We start from the raw sequence: 15,367 nt of genomic DNA on the forward strand, positions 1-15,367 counted from the left end.
TGAAAGAGAATCTTTTCCAAATACTTTTATACCTATGAGGAACCCGAGGCCTCAGGAGGCAAAATGACTGGTTCTTGCTGCAGATAGACACGAGGCTGGGGAGGCACGCTTGCCCAGGGCCCTTCCGGGTATCCCCACATATCTGTAACTCTGCTGATATGGATGATAATAGCAAATGTTTTCCGAGCATCCACAGCACACCAAAGATTGTCCTGGAGGCTCTCCATGCCCTGTTTCATTTAATCCTCATAGCAACCAGGGGAGGCCAGTAATAGGATGACCCCATTCTAGAGATGAGGAGACTTAGGCTCAGAGACTGAAAGTGACTTGTCAGCTAGTGTGAGGCTGATGCATCGCCATGTTAGGACAGTCCGGGTCTCCCTACTACAGCGGCACTACCACCCTGGAGGCAGAGCTTGCTGGGGCAAGCTGGGAGAAGAGTTGAAGGAGGCCTACCTAGGGGCCCAGTCAGCGTACTCTATAGGTACAAAGAAGACCAGAAAACCTTGTGAGGAAAACAGGCTCTTTGGTTCCCCTGGTCTAGGTATTCAAAGGTATTCTGGGTTGAATTGTGTCCCCCCAAAATTCCCATGTTGAAATCTGAATCCCCAGTACCTCAGAATGTTGCCTTACTTGGAAAAGAGTCATTGCAGATGTCATTAACTAAGATGAGGTCATACTAGAGTAGTGTGGGCCCCTAATCCAGTATGACTGGTGTCCTGATAAAAATGACACACGCACACACAGGGAGAATGCCATGTGAAGGGAAAGAGGTGGCGTGAGGTGATGTGACTACAAGCCAACAGATACCAAAGATGGCCGGCAAACAACCAGAAACTAGGGGAGAAGCAAGGAACCTTCAGAAGGAACCAACCCTACCGACACCTTGATCTTGAACTTCTAGCCTCTCGAACTGTGAGAGACAAATTGCTGTTGCTTCAGGCACCCAGTTTGTGTTACTTTGTTATCGCAGCCCTAGCAAACTCACAGAGGTTTGTGGGGTTCATATACTCTCATACTGAAAGAGAAGGAGTACAGTTAGAGTTCTTGTGAATGGTTACAAGTTTACTTATGTATGTTGTAGAGAAAATAATCTTTAAATCTTTATATTGAAAAAAATTTAAATGATTTAGTAATGTCAGATTTAAATTAAAAGAATCAATATGATTTCCTAGCTTCAGAAAGAAAAAACTTCTCGACATCAGTCACTCGGGGGTCCACTGGTGGAAGCAGTTCCCCACCAACACTCGTTTGCACCCCAAAAGCCTGGTAGGTAGTCATAAACTGCTACTTAAAAGGCGGTGAATGGTCTTATATATTAGTGGACAAGTGACTTTCAGCAAAAATAAACCAGGACCTTCTGGGACAACCTGGTGTTTTCAGAAAGTGAAGATGTTTCCAAACACTTCAGGGTGAGTGTTAGAAGATGCTGCCCACTGGCAACATACCTGCACTCACTGGAGCGACCAGAGGAAGCAAAAAGGACAAGTATCTGGAACAACTTGATTCCGGGAGACGAAACCCCTAGATGACCCCACTAATTAAATGTTCTGATAATAAGACAGGCCTCAATTGCCAAAATGCTAACAAACCAGGTCAGTGTGCAATAATGAAGGAACAGTGAATTGTGAATGGCTGAACAAGGGAACAAAGGACACCGAGCTCCTATTTCATGCTAGAGAAAGACACGAGGTTGTAAGGAACTAAGGCCCATATAAAAAGTGATGACTTTAAATTTCCCTTGAGGTAGCAGACATTTATCTTAAAAATGAACATAGCATACTGAATATACATTTGGTTTAAACATCTTGAGCGATACAAGTGTATTCTGTATCCGATAGAAATTCAATTGGTTACAAAACAAAACCCAAATTCTGTAACTTCAACTTGTCTGAGATTTATGTTGTTTTTTTCTTTCTTTCTTTCTGATAAGTTGCCCAAAACTCTTGAAAGGTTTTTTTTAAAAAAACAAAACAAAACAGACAAAAAAGAAATATATTTTTGTCCACAGTAATAACACTTTTGCAACACATCTAATTGTAGATGTGCTAATAAGTTCTGAAATCATTATAATTTGTTTGTTTAAGGTATTTATAGGATTAAGGAAACATTCACACTGAAGCATTCAGGAGAGTATGATTACATTTGAAATGGATATTGCAGTGGCTAAGAGAATTGAATTATTAAAACTTGTCTCATTTTATTAATTGGTAAATACTCTTTAAATGTTCAGAAAATTTGTTTAGAAGATTTACGGACTGAACAAATTGAACACTAAACAAAGTACGAATAACAGAAATGGTTTTTGTACAGAAGCGCTCTTTTTTTTTTTAAATCTTGCCATTAGTGGATGTAGTATGTTATTTGAGGAGACTAGTAGTTCAGAAACTCTCCTATTTCATTAACGGTCTTGTCATCACCCATCTCTAGATGTAAGGAAACCTTCAGGAAGAAACCAGTTGCCCTGGCCAGTATGGCTCACGTGATTCTTCCTCCATCCAGCACTTACCGAACACTGTCATATGCCTCACGAAGGCCACATCCCCTACACCATCCTGCAGACACCTGAGGAACAAGACAGCAGGCATCAGGCCAATCCCCATGATTTGAGCTCACCCCTGCCCCGTGCAACCCCTCTGAGGCTCTGCCCTGACCACTGGCTCACAGAGCTTTGCCCACAGTTGCCCAGGCTTCAGTGTGTCCTCAGAGGTCATGGCCCCATCTGAGGGGCCTTTGTACTTCCACAGTCAACCTGGGCCTGAAGCAGGCAGGAGCTCTGTAAATCACAACCCAGGTAACTCTAGGGAGGGATGATGTGAGGGCAGGACCCTCACCTTCCCCTTCAGAGGCAACCTAAAGTGACTGGGTTTGGGGGGTTTTGTTTTTTTCTTTTAATAAAGCCTAATACAGAGGATAAAAACTTAGGCTAGCCTTGGATTCCTGGACAGTTTTGTTCTGGTTTTGAGCAGGAGCCTTGTCTCTTACAGACATGGAGAGGTGCCTGCAGGGGGCTGAGAGGGAGGCGGAGAGACGCAGGCACATGTTCATGACACAGGGAGATGCTCAGGGAGAAAGAAGCAAGCCGGGAGGTCCTGGTCTTTGGCCCAGCTGGAAGCCCAAGCCTGGGTCTGTGAATCCCAGAGTCCCAGATACAGTTTTGTCCCTTCAGCCCTCCTTGGTCCAGGAGGGTAACATACAGACCCTAGGCTGTAGGGAGAGAAGAGGGGCTCCCACACAGAAGACTGTTCCTCGGGATGGTTAGGAGTGAGGGCAGGCCATGGGGGGCACTCAGGACCCTGGGTTTCACACTGACACCCTAGGTGGTCTGGGCAGGCCCTGTCCACTCCCTGTACCTTAGTTTCCCTGCCATCAGAGTGAGGAGGAGTGGGGGCTTGGGGGGGTGTCCCCACTCACTTGAAGGCGCCTGCGTAGCCGAAGTATGGTTCCTGGAAGGAGCAGGCACACTTGTTTGTCCCTTTCCCTGCACACAGTTGACACAGCTTGGGGAACACCTCCCTGGTCGCACAGGGGACACAGCTGCCGGAAAAGAACTGGGCCATTTCCGCTGCGGCTGCTTAACACAGACATAAGGCCCTCAGGGCATGAACCGGCTGGGGGTCTCCAGGTTGCACATGTGTGTGAGCGAGGCCCTATGTGAGAGCCCGTGATGCTGCACACACTTCCCAGGACCATCCTGAGGAAGCAGATGAGCAGAGGTGGCCGACAGTGCCCGTGGCTGAGGAAGTGGATGGCCCGGGGTCCCCATGTGTTCAGGTATCACACTAATGTGTGGGCCTGGGGCTCCAGCCCACCAGATGCTTCCCAGCTTGTCCACTCGAGACACGAGGGCGGCTGACCTACACGAAAACAAGCTGCAACCCCAGGGCCACTCACCTTGTTAACTCACCACGGAGGCTCTAAGTGTGGCAGGCAGAACCCCAGACACTGCAGGAACTCCGACCATCCTTCCTTACCTCAGGACACGGTCCCATCCACTCCTCTCCCCTTTGGGTCCAGGGGCTGTGGTAGTTTGTGGGGATTCCTCTTCCAGGAATCCATGGGAGGGGATTGGGCTAACTTGCCCGGGGGTGGGCAAGGGGGTGTGCCAACAGCCACCTCACAAGCTTTCACACAGACATCCAGCAGTGTCTGACATTGAGGTGAGGAGACCCCAAGAAATGGCACAGAGTCAGAGCTGTGGCCCAGGCTATAGCACTCCATCTGACCCCAGCAGCCCCTTGTCCCTATTACAGGCAAAACATGAATGCTGCAGAGTTGGCAGGCCTCAAAAGCACAGAAAGGTTTGGCCATCATCTTTCAAGGGCTAAAGGGGCACCCTAGGCTCGCTTGGCTCATCATAACTAGACAAGAAGTACACACACACAAAAATCATGGCTCCAGGCCACTCTTCTCTTCTTGCCCCCATCCCAAGCCCTTACCCCAGGCACAAAGGCCTGACTGCTGGTGGTGTGGCTATAATCCCTAGTGAGCCTTCCTGGGAAGCCAGAGGGAGTTCCTGTTTGTCGTGAGCCTCAGTGACCTTCCTTGTCAAGCCAAACCGCCGGGGTTACAATGAGTATGGGGCTGTCGAGAGCTCAGAGACCAAGGTACCTTTGCTGAGAGAAGACTCAGCTGCCAGTTCCCAGGGGTTGCTGCTGCAGCAAACCCAGCTAACCACATTTAAAGCAGATTGTCCTCACCCCATCTTGCAGTTCATGAAACTGATACACCTGATAGTGATTGTCTGGCCCCACTACAATCCCTGTAGGCGACTGGAGTAGGAGTCCCGCCTGAGGGCCCCCAGCCTTAGCCAGCTTACCTTCTTCAACAGAGTCAGAAGGAAGAAGTATCCGCATGGGGATGTACCACCCAGCCGACCATCCTAGGCCCGTGTGGCAGGACCTCTTGCCTTGGAGCTGTTTCAGCTGGAAGTCGCTGCCCTTCTCCACCATGGCCACAGCATAATGGGAGGTGTGTGGATCTGCAAAGGAGCAGAGAGAAAGAAGGGCTAAAGGAAGATACCACATTGTCGCTAGCTCATCTTCCAGAGTGTGCGCAGCGGGCAACTTTAGGGAATCCTAGCATCTCTACCATTCCCTGGTGAACAGGTAGGAAAGGAAAAGAAAAAAGCCTTTGATTAATGGAGTGTGTGGGGGGTCCCTTTTCAAGGCAATAAACACTTGTGTCTCTCTGCCAGCCCCTCCAAGCCAGCAGAGACATGGGGGTGGGGGCCACCAGCTATTACAGGGCCTGCAGGGCATCCTCAGGGAGATCTTCAGCTCCCAGTCATTGTGATGTTACTCCGTCTCTCCAAAGGCTTTTCTCCCTTCTCTGCTTCTCCATCTGCAGCCCAGACACAATGGTGAAGGTCTGAGAGGACGGATGCAGGGGAGACCCCAGGATTTTGCCAGGGCTCTGCAAGTTGGAGTCTGATTGAGTTGGGCTGTGCTCACGCACACACTGATGACACTATGGACAAGGATGGAGAGGAGGCAAAGCGTTATACTTCAACCCTCCCCCCCGCCCGCCACAAACCTCTCTTCACGGCATTCACAGACCCATGTTCTGTAGCACCTGCTGGGGACTCAGCAGAGGGAAGAGCCTGTCCAGGTCTGTGTGTCTCCAGAGATGGGCCTTCCAATGGTGCAGCCCCACTGGGTGGGCAATGGACCCCAGACAGCCCTGCCCCCCTCTTATCCAGCAGCACCAAGGGTACTTCCACCAGGATGCACACAGTTCACAGCTTCCCAGGGAGAGTCAACATTCCAGCCCTTGAGGGGCAGTGTAGATGACAGTCTCCTTCGACCCAAAGAGCTCCAGCCATTCTGTTCCCTTCAGGTGCAATGTTGACAGAGACCCTGCCTTCTCCCTGATGGCTGCAGTGTCAAATCAGAGACCTGGGGCCCCAGGGAGAACGCACCAATTTTTGATCCATGGAATTCTGCCACGACAGGCTTCAGGCTGAAGGGGGGCAGCCCCGCTTCAAGCACGAAACCTGCTTCGAGGGTCACAGCATCTGCTTCGTTTGCCTGAAAGAGAAGAGACCAGACCATGAAGGGAGCCCCTAACCTAGCCCTCTGCCAGGGATGTCTGACCCATAGATACTTGCATGGGTCAGACCTCCTTCCCTTCCTAGTGTTTGCTCAAAGGTCACCTTCACATCGAGGCTCTCTACAACCATATCTTAAAACTACCACTTCATGCATGAATGTTGGACTCTCCTTTGTTTTTTCCTTAGCCCTTATCAACCACCTGACAAACTTTCATTGTTTACTGCTTGCCTTTCTCTTTGGAATGTAAGCTCCACCAAGGTGGGGACACGTGTGTGTGTGTGTGTGTGTGTGTGTGTGTGTGTGTGTGTGTGTGTGTGTTTCCTTTTAAGGTTCCTACTGTACCCAGAGAAGCACCTTCTACAAGTAAGTGTTCAATAAACATTTGCTGGATAAGTGAATGAGTGAATTGTCGAATATTTCTATCTATAAGAAGTCATGGTTTGCACTCACACATCTGGATTCCCTCTTCAAGTATGTCAGTCAGCCCAGCATTCCTTCCTTCTTGTGAGAAGCAGCAACCTCACAGCCTCTTCTCAGAAACGAGATTGGATCATTTCTCAACCCATCATGGAAATCATTTTTTAAATTCATTTATTAATTGACGTTTGAAGTAACTAGGCTTTTTCTGAATTTAGTGTTGCATTTCTATATACTTGCCTCCTTTTTCCCCATCCCATTTTTTTCTTACACATATATTCACACTTATGTATTTACATATGTATGTATTATATATAATTAATACTCTGTTGGTTGTGTGTATCAGAACCCAACTTAAATTAATTTGAGAAAAAGAAGGAGTTAGTATAAAGGTAAAAGGTTAAGAAGGCCACTGTGCCTAATGAACACCGTCAAGGTCAGAAGCAATTACAGACATGGGTTTCAGTTCACGCCCATGGGCTCTAGGTCAAGACTGAGGTTCTAGATTGTTCTTGCTCTTCCCCCACTTTACATACATCTTCCCTTCCTCGCAGCCTCCTCCTCAAGCTCCAAGAACAGATGAAAGACAGTACTGTCATAGAGAAGTTTAACCTGCTCCCACAATTGTATAAGGTCAAATTCTTGTAACAAATCATTCCCCCCACTCACAGATGAATTAGAGAAAAATAAATAAAAGTTTGTATGCATATTTATGACTCTTACTGAATATTTCCAAATTGGTTTCCAGAAATGACATAATTTATCATTTATAATGCCAATAGCAATGTATCCTAATGTCACAGAAACCTACCAGAAAGAAATGCTATCATTTAAGAGATGTTATTACATTTCTAGGTATAAACTGTTACTTTAAGAAATGGCTTTATTTGCATTTATTTGCATTTGATTATTTAAAAGGATGAACACTTTTCCTTTACTGTTTATATTATTTATTAGTTACAATTTCTTTTCTGTGAATGGTTTGTGTATAGCTTGTTATTCTTAAGCATTTCTTATAAATTTAAATGCCATCTTTATCTAGTTTTTGCACTATGGTGTTTTGTCATAGCTGAGGTGAATATATTTTCAGATGCTTAAGGCTTTAAAAAATTTTTTGCCAGAGACTTATAATTTTTCATTTCCAAATTTATTTACCTCTGCAATTTATCTTGTGATGTCTACCTATATTAGTCAAATTGAGTCAAACTGAAAGCTTGTTTTGGTAAATGGATTAAACATTTCACTTGATTTTTTTGCTAAATAGTTACCCAGTTGTCCAGCTAAAGAAATCTTTTCTCAGCCATTTGTTTAGGAAGTTTGCCTTATCATACATATCTATGTAAATCTACACGTATCTTACCTAAATTTATTAAACCTAGGGCCCTAGTGCCCTGATGTTGGATATTGATCGTAGTTGACATCCGTATCATATCACATAGACAAGTAAATGGATGAATGTATGTAAATAAAGCTGCAAATATGTGTGAATTTTGTTCTCTTCCAGGTCTCTTACATCTACACTAGGACCCTGGTCTCTGTAACACTGCTATTTTTATATTTTATAGTTTCACGTAGGCCTCAGCCACTCCCTTGCTAATTTTCTTTTTCATAATACTATTCATATTCTCCTCCATGTGCTTTTCCTTAGGATTTTATAATTATTCAACTGATTCTTTTTAAAAAGACTGTATTTTGATCAAAATTATATTAAACTTATTTCTTGGGAAAATATGCAAGTATATGATATTTAGTCTTCCCATTTAGGAATATGGCATATGTTTTAATTCATTAATAAATGTTGTTCATGGGGAGCCTGGGTGGCTCAGTCGTTAAGCATCTGCCTTCGGCTCAGGTCATGATCCCAGGGTCCTGGGATTGAGCCCCGCATCAGACTCCCTGCTCCGTGGGAAGCCTGCTTCTCCCTCTCCCACTCCCCCTGCTTGTGTTCCCTCTCTCGCTGTCTCTCTCTGTCAAATAAATAAAATCTTTTAAAAAAGTAAATAAATAAATAAATAAATAAATAAAATAAATGTTCATTTGTCCTAGACTTCTGTATTATAACAATTTTGCAGATCTCTCCCATGATTTTTTTCCTGAAATGTTTTTCTATTATATTATAGAATATATTATAGTATAATAGAATTACAGTATATTGTTTTAAATGAAAATGAGTCACAATTTTGGGCAACTTTCCGCCAACTAATGACCACTGATACACAACAATGACATTGTGATATGTTTATCTTTTGCCAAACTAATTTATTCGTTAATAAATAATTACAGTAATATTTTTCTTGACCCCATTGTACATTCCAGGCATGCAATCATCTGAAAATATTGATATTTTATTTGTTTCTTTCTACCTCATATGCATTTTGTATCTTACTGCATTACTGGGAAATTTCAAAAACAATGTTAAGTAATAACGGTAATACTATAGCTTCTTGTTTATTTCTGACTATGGATTTTTCCAGTGCAGTTCTGGCTTTGCTTTACGGCAGGCATTTTTACTGAATCCTTCTTTATTAGTCATTTAATTACTAGTATTGTTTTTACTATTAATGAACGTTGAGCACCTATATTTTTTTCTACACACAGTCCCTGTACTTTCAGGTCTTCAGCTTATTTCTTTCTCCTGCAAAGCATGGTCTAGTTCCTGTGGGAAGAAAGTTGTTCTGAAGCAATAAACAATAACAAGCACAGAAAAAGGAAGTATGGATTTTCTTCCACTCTCCTGTAGTCAGCTGCAACTTACCATAATGGCCTTGATACATTCGAGGTGAGAGGTTCTCTTCACACAGGTGACCTGAGGACCATCCGCTGGAAGGACTCTTTTCATATTGTCACTGAAACTGGAGCACTTACTGGCCTCATGATCTGAGATGGTGCACCACCTCACAGTTTTCCCAGGGACAGCCAGACACAGCCCTAGGGGACAGAGGCCAGAGGTGTAAGGGACCCACAGCACTCATCTGTCTTTGCTGGTAGAAGAGGTGAAAGGTAAATGGTTGGCTGAGTAGGATAGACAAAAATTGGGTTGGCTGCATCGCTCACATGAATTCTCAACTCCCATTTCTTTGATTGTGTCTTTCCCCTTGGAGAAAAAAGCCAAAAGCATCCCCCCAAAGTCAAACACAGAATTATCATATGATCCAGAAATCCCACTCCTCAGTATATATCCCAAAGAATTGGAAATGGGTACTCAAATACACGTACACAAATATTCATAGCGGCACAATTCGCAATGGTCGAAAAAGGCAGAGACAACCCAAATGTACATCAGTGGATGAATGGATAAACAAAATATGGTATATCCAAACCATGAACTAGTATTCTGCCATAAAAACAATGAAGTACTGCTATATGCTACACATTGATGAACCTCAAAAATAATATGTTAAAGGAAAGAAGCCAGATATAAAAGGCTACACATTATATGATTCCACTTGTATGAAATATCTAGAGTAGGTAGATCTACAGAGACAGAAAACAAACTGGTGGTTGCCAGGGGCTGGGGGAGAAGGGAATGGGTACTGACCACTTAATGGGTACAGGATTTTCTTTTGGAGTGATGAAACTATTTTGGAATTAGAGATTGTAGTCACACAACACTGTGAATAACTAAATGCCACTGAATTATACATTTTTAAATAATTGATTTGATGTTAGTGAATGTCACCTCAGGAAAAATGATAAAAGAAACCTATAGGAAGGAATCTTGAGCCTACTGATTCAGTCTTTCTTTTGACATTGGATACTCTAACCTTACATGGCACTAATTGCTGGGGCATTAAAATCAGTGCACGTTTATTTCACTGGCATTTTAAGCTATAGTAATGAGCGTAGAGAATATTACAAAGGCAAAATGCTTTTTTACAAATCTGTAGTATTTGAGCCAAAAGTTATTTTAAATAAAATCTAGAGGATGAAAGTTACAACAGTAGCAGGTCCTTGTTTTTGATGAAGTCCAGTATATTTGAATTACCCAAGTCTGTCTGACTCCAAAATCTGTACTGCCTTTTAACTGTAAGTAGGAAATATCAAAAGAAATGGGACATGAGATGCCAAATTACCTTAGACAGAATCCCATACGAAAGACAGAATGACAAATGGAGCCCCTCAACCCTATCTGAAAAAGTCTTCCATAGTAGCAGCCCAGGGAAGGGAGAGCAAGCTAGGGAATGGAACTCTAGAGGCCATGTGCCCTTGTGCAGAATAGAAACGTTTGGAGTATTAGCTTACATTTGCATTTGGAGCCTTTCAAAGCATGTTTACTCTGCTTGCTAATATAGATTGCTAAAACATTTTGTGCTTAGAAATAACTGGTAACAGTACAGACAATACAACTCTATAAATGAAAATAGCTTTGTAAGCAGGTTAAGTTATACAAAGAGCTACTGTATCCAACTACAGTTTTTTTCTTTCTCAAAGGTATGCACTTTGGGGGAAAGTCTTTTTTTTTTAAAGATTTTATTTATTTATTTGAGAGACAGGATGAGAGAGAGAGAGAGAGAGAGCATGAGAGGGGGTAGGGTCAGAGGGAGAAGCAGACTCCCCGCTGAGCAGGGAGCCCGATGTGGGACTCGATCCTGGGACTCCAGGATCATGACCTGAGCCCAAGGGAGTCGCTCAACCAACTGAGCCACCCAGGTGCCCAGGAAAGTCTTTTTGAAAGTCTATATTTTCAGTCACCACTGTGCTTATGTCCAAATGACTAAAACTAGTTTCTGCACTTCTAACTTCTTTTTTAAGTGTGAGTGTAAAACAGGGTGAATGAAGTTTGTATTGTAAGGGGAAAAGTGAAAGTCTTGTCAGAAACACAGTATTAAAACACAGAACTAACCAAAAGAAAAAAGAAATATAAACACAAAACAAAAAAACCAAAGGCAGGATGGACTTCTGCTTCCGCCTATGAAAGAGTAACTGATATGGGACTTGCCCTAGTACTTTAAACAACTTAAAAAAGTATATATATATAAAAATATATAAATATATATAAAAAAACATAAAAAAAGTTTTAGAATAGTGGACAGTGGGCAAAAGAAAGCCAGAGTAGCAATACTTACAAGGGACAAAACTGACTTTGAAACACAGCTGTAACAAGAGACAAAAAGGACACTATTTAATAATAATGGGAACAATCCAAAAGAGCATATAACAATTATATATATTTATGCACCCAATACAGAAGCATCCAGATACATAGAACAGTTAATAACAAACATGAAAGAATGAATAGATAATATAATGATAGTAGGGGACTTTAACACCCCCCTTACATTGATGGACAGATCATTCAAACAGAACATCAACAAGGAAACAGTGGCTTTAAAGGACACATTAAACCAGGACTTAGTAGATATAATCAGAACATTCCATCCTAAAACAGAGGAAAACACATTCTTTTCAAGTGCAAATGGAACATTCTCCAGGATAGATCACATATTAGCTCACAAAACAAAACAACTCAACAAATTCAAGAAGATCGAAGTCATACGGTGTGTCTTTTCTGACTACAGTGCTATGAAACTAGAAATCAGCCACAAGAAAAAATCTGAAAAGACCACAAATACATAAAGTTAAAGCATACTACTAAACAATGAATGGGTCGACCAGGAAATAAAAGAAGAAATCAAAAAGTACATGGAAACAAGTGAAAATGAAAACACAACAGTACAAAACTTCTGGGATGCAGCAAAAGTGGTTATAAGAGGGAAGTTGATATATTGCTATACAGGCCAACCTCAAGAAAGAAAAAATCTCAAATAAACAACTGAACCTTACACCTAAAGGAGCTAGAAAAAGAACAACAAACAAAACCAAAAACTAGCAGAAGGAAGGAAATAATGAAGATTAGAGCAGAAATAAATGATATAGAAACTTAAAAAAAATAGAACAGATCAATAAAACCAGGAACTAGTTCTTTGAAAAAAAATTTTAAAAATTCATAAACCTCTAACCAGACTTATCATGAAAAAAAAAGAGAAAGGACTCAAATAAATAAGATCATAGATGAGAGAGAAAAATAACAACCAACACCACAGAAATATAATCATAAGAGAATATTGTGAAAAACTATGGGACACCTGGGTGGCTCAGTCAGTTAGGTGGCTGCCTTCGGCTTGGGTCATGATCCCGGGGTCCTGGGATCAAGTCCCACATCTGGCTCCTTGCTCAGCAGAGAGCCTGCTTCTCCCTCTGCCTGCTCTACCTGCCACTCCCCCTGTTTGTGCTCTCTCTGTCAAATAAATGAAATCTTAAGAAAAAAAAAAAAAGAAAAACTATATATCAACAAATTGGACAACCTAGAAGAAATGGATATAAATTCCTAGAAACGGATAACTACCAAAACTGAAACAAGAGGAAATAGAAAATTTGAACAGACTTATAACCAGCAAAGAAATTGAATCCGTGATCAAAAAACTCCCAACAAGGGGCGCCTGGGTGGCTCAGTTGTTAAGCATTGGCCTTCGGCTCAGGTCATGATCTCAGGGTCCTGGGATGGAGCCCTGCATCAGACTCCCTGCTCAGTGGGGAGCCTGCTTCTCCCTCTCCCACTCCCCCTGCTTGTGTTCCCTCTCTCGCTGTGTCTCTCTCTGTCAAATAAATAAATAAAGTCTTTTTTAAAAAATTTAAAAAAATTAAAAAAGCAATTTACACATTTAATGCAATCCCTATCAAAATACCAACAGCATTTTTCACAGAACTAGAACAAACAATCCTAAAATTTGTATGGAACCACAGAAGAACCCCAGTAGCCAAAGCACCTCGAGAAAGAAAAGCAGAACTGGAGGCATCACAGTTCTGGACTTCAAGCTATATTACAAAGTTGCAGTAATCAAAATAGTATGGTACTGGCACAAAAACAGACACAAAGATCAATGGAACAGAATAGAAAACCTAGAAATAAACCCATAATTATACGGTCAATTAATCTTTGACAAAGCAGGAAAGAATATCCAATGGGAAAAAGACACTCTCTTTAACAAATGGTGTTGGGAAAACTGGACAGCAACATGCAAAAGAATGAAACTGGAGCACTTTCTTACACCATACACAAACATAAATTCAAAATGGATTAAAGACCTAAACATGAGACCTGAAACCATAAAAATCTGAGAATAGAACACAAGCAGTAACTACTTTGACATCAGCCATAGCAACTTCTTTCTAGATATGTCTTCTGAGGCAAGGGAAACAAAAGCAAAAATACACTACTGAGACTATATCAAAATAAAAATCTTCTGCACAGAGAAGGAAACAATCAACAAAATTAAAAGGCAACCTATGGAATGGGAGGAGATATTTGCAAATGATATATCTGATAAAGGGTCAGTATCCAAAAAATATAAAGAACTTATACACCTGTACACCCCAAAACCAAATAATCCAATTAAAAAATTGGCAGAAGGGGTGCCTGGGTGGCTCAGTTGGTTAAACATCTGTCTTTGGCTTGGGTCGTGATCCCAGGGTCCTGGGATTGAGTCCTGCCTCAGGTTCCCTGCTCATTGGGGAGCCTGCTTCTGTCTCTCTCATTCCCCCTGCTTGTGTTCTCCCTCTGTCTCTCTGTGTCAAATAAATAAATAAAATCCTTTAAAAAAAAAAAAAAAAGGGCAGAAGACATGAATAGACGTTTCTCCAAAGAAGACATCCAGATGGCCAACACATACGTGAAAAGATGCTCAACGTCACTCATCAGCAGGGAAATGCAAATCAAAACTACAAGGAAATATCACCTCACACCTGTCAGAAGGGCTAAAATCAAAAACACAAGAAACAACAAATGGTGGCGAGGATGTAGAGTAAAAAGGACATGCGCAGTGTTGGTAGGAATGCAAACTGGTGCAGCCACTGGAGAAAACAATATGGAGGTTCCTGAAAAAAGTTAAAAATAGAACCACCCTACGATCCAGCAATTACACTACTGGGTATCTACCCAAACAATACAAGAACACTAATTCAAAGGGATACATGCACCCCTATATTTATAGCAGCATTATTTACAATAGCCAAGATATGGAAGCAGCCCAAGTGTCCATTGACTGATGAATGAATAAAGAAGATGAGATAGATAGATACATAGAAGAATATTATTCAGCCATAAAAAAGAATGAACTCTTAAAAAATGAAATCTTGACATTTGCAAGGACATGGATAGAGCTAGAGTATAAAGCTAAGCAAAATGAATCAGGGAAAGACAAATACCATATGATTTCACTCAAATGTGGAATTTGAGGAAGAAAACAAACAGGGAAAGGGGAAAAAATGAGAGAGACACAAAGCAAGAAACAGGCTCTTAATTGTAGAGAACAATCTGCTGGTTACCAGAGAGGAGAGGGATGGGGAATGGGTGAAATAGGTGATGGGGATTAAGGAGGGCACTTGTGGTGATGAGCACCAGGTGATGTGTGGAAGTGTTCAATCACTATATTGTACAAATAAATAAATAAAATTTGAAAGACATTATTAGAAACTGTCTGAAATGAAGCTCAGAGAGGGGAAAAAAAAGAGATTGAAAAACCAATAAAAAGAGCCTCAGTGATCTAATGTATACGTAACTGCAGTCCTAGGGAGAAAAGGGGAAAGGAGCATGAAAAAATATGTGAAGAAATATTTGCCCAGAATTTTTCCAAATGTTATGAAAACTATAAACTCATAGTTCTAGAGCAACTAGGGAAAAGAGACAAATTAAGTATAGAGGAACAAAGACAATAAATATCACAGACTTTTTGTCAGAATCCACACAAGTCATAGACAATGGAATAATATCATCAAGGTGCTAAAATAAAAGTAACCTGCTAACTGGGACGCCTGGGTGGCTCAGTCTGTTAAGTGTCTGACTCTTGATTTTGGCTCAAGGTCATGATTTCAGGGTCCTGAGATCAAGCCCCTCATAG

At 41.9% G+C, this 15,367-nt stretch overlaps 1 protein-coding gene and 1 long non-coding RNA gene across 4 annotated transcripts in view; one reads left to right on the top strand and one right to left on the bottom strand.

The window, feature by feature from the left end:
- Nucleotides 1–15,367, bottom strand: part of LOC112831659 (inhibitor of carbonic anhydrase) — a 40,241-nt gene that overhangs the window by 19,837 nt on the left and 5,037 nt on the right. For 2 of the 3 annotated variants that reach the window (XM_025882020.2, XM_073899882.1), the window contains exons 2-6: nucleotides 9,226–9,398; nucleotides 5,921–6,029; nucleotides 4,820–4,981; nucleotides 3,415–3,574; nucleotides 2,510–2,565 (exon numbers count right to left, since the gene is read on the bottom strand). In XM_025882020.2, the coding sequence (XP_025737805.1) occupies nucleotides 2,510–2,565; nucleotides 3,415–3,574; nucleotides 4,820–4,981; nucleotides 5,921–6,029; nucleotides 9,226–9,398 (660 nt within the window). The remainder of the gene's footprint in view (nucleotides 1–2,509; nucleotides 2,566–3,414; nucleotides 3,575–4,819; nucleotides 4,982–5,920; nucleotides 6,030–9,225; nucleotides 9,399–15,367) is intronic. The other variant, XM_073899876.1, reaches the window with a different exon arrangement.
- Nucleotides 4,989–9,169, top strand: LOC141374001 (uncharacterized). Its single transcript, XR_012380517.1, has 4 exons — nucleotides 4,989–5,108; nucleotides 5,350–5,610; nucleotides 7,975–8,041; nucleotides 9,069–9,169. It is a non-coding gene; the product is annotated as an uncharacterized lncRNA (long non-coding RNA).

Source organism: Callorhinus ursinus, unplaced genomic scaffold, assembly GCF_003265705.2.
Source record: "Callorhinus ursinus isolate GAN/ISIS: 27379988/994484 unplaced genomic scaffold, GSC_fseal_2.0 scaffold1, whole genome shotgun sequence".
NCBI classification, from domain to species: Eukaryota; Metazoa; Chordata; class Mammalia; order Carnivora; family Otariidae; genus Callorhinus; species Callorhinus ursinus.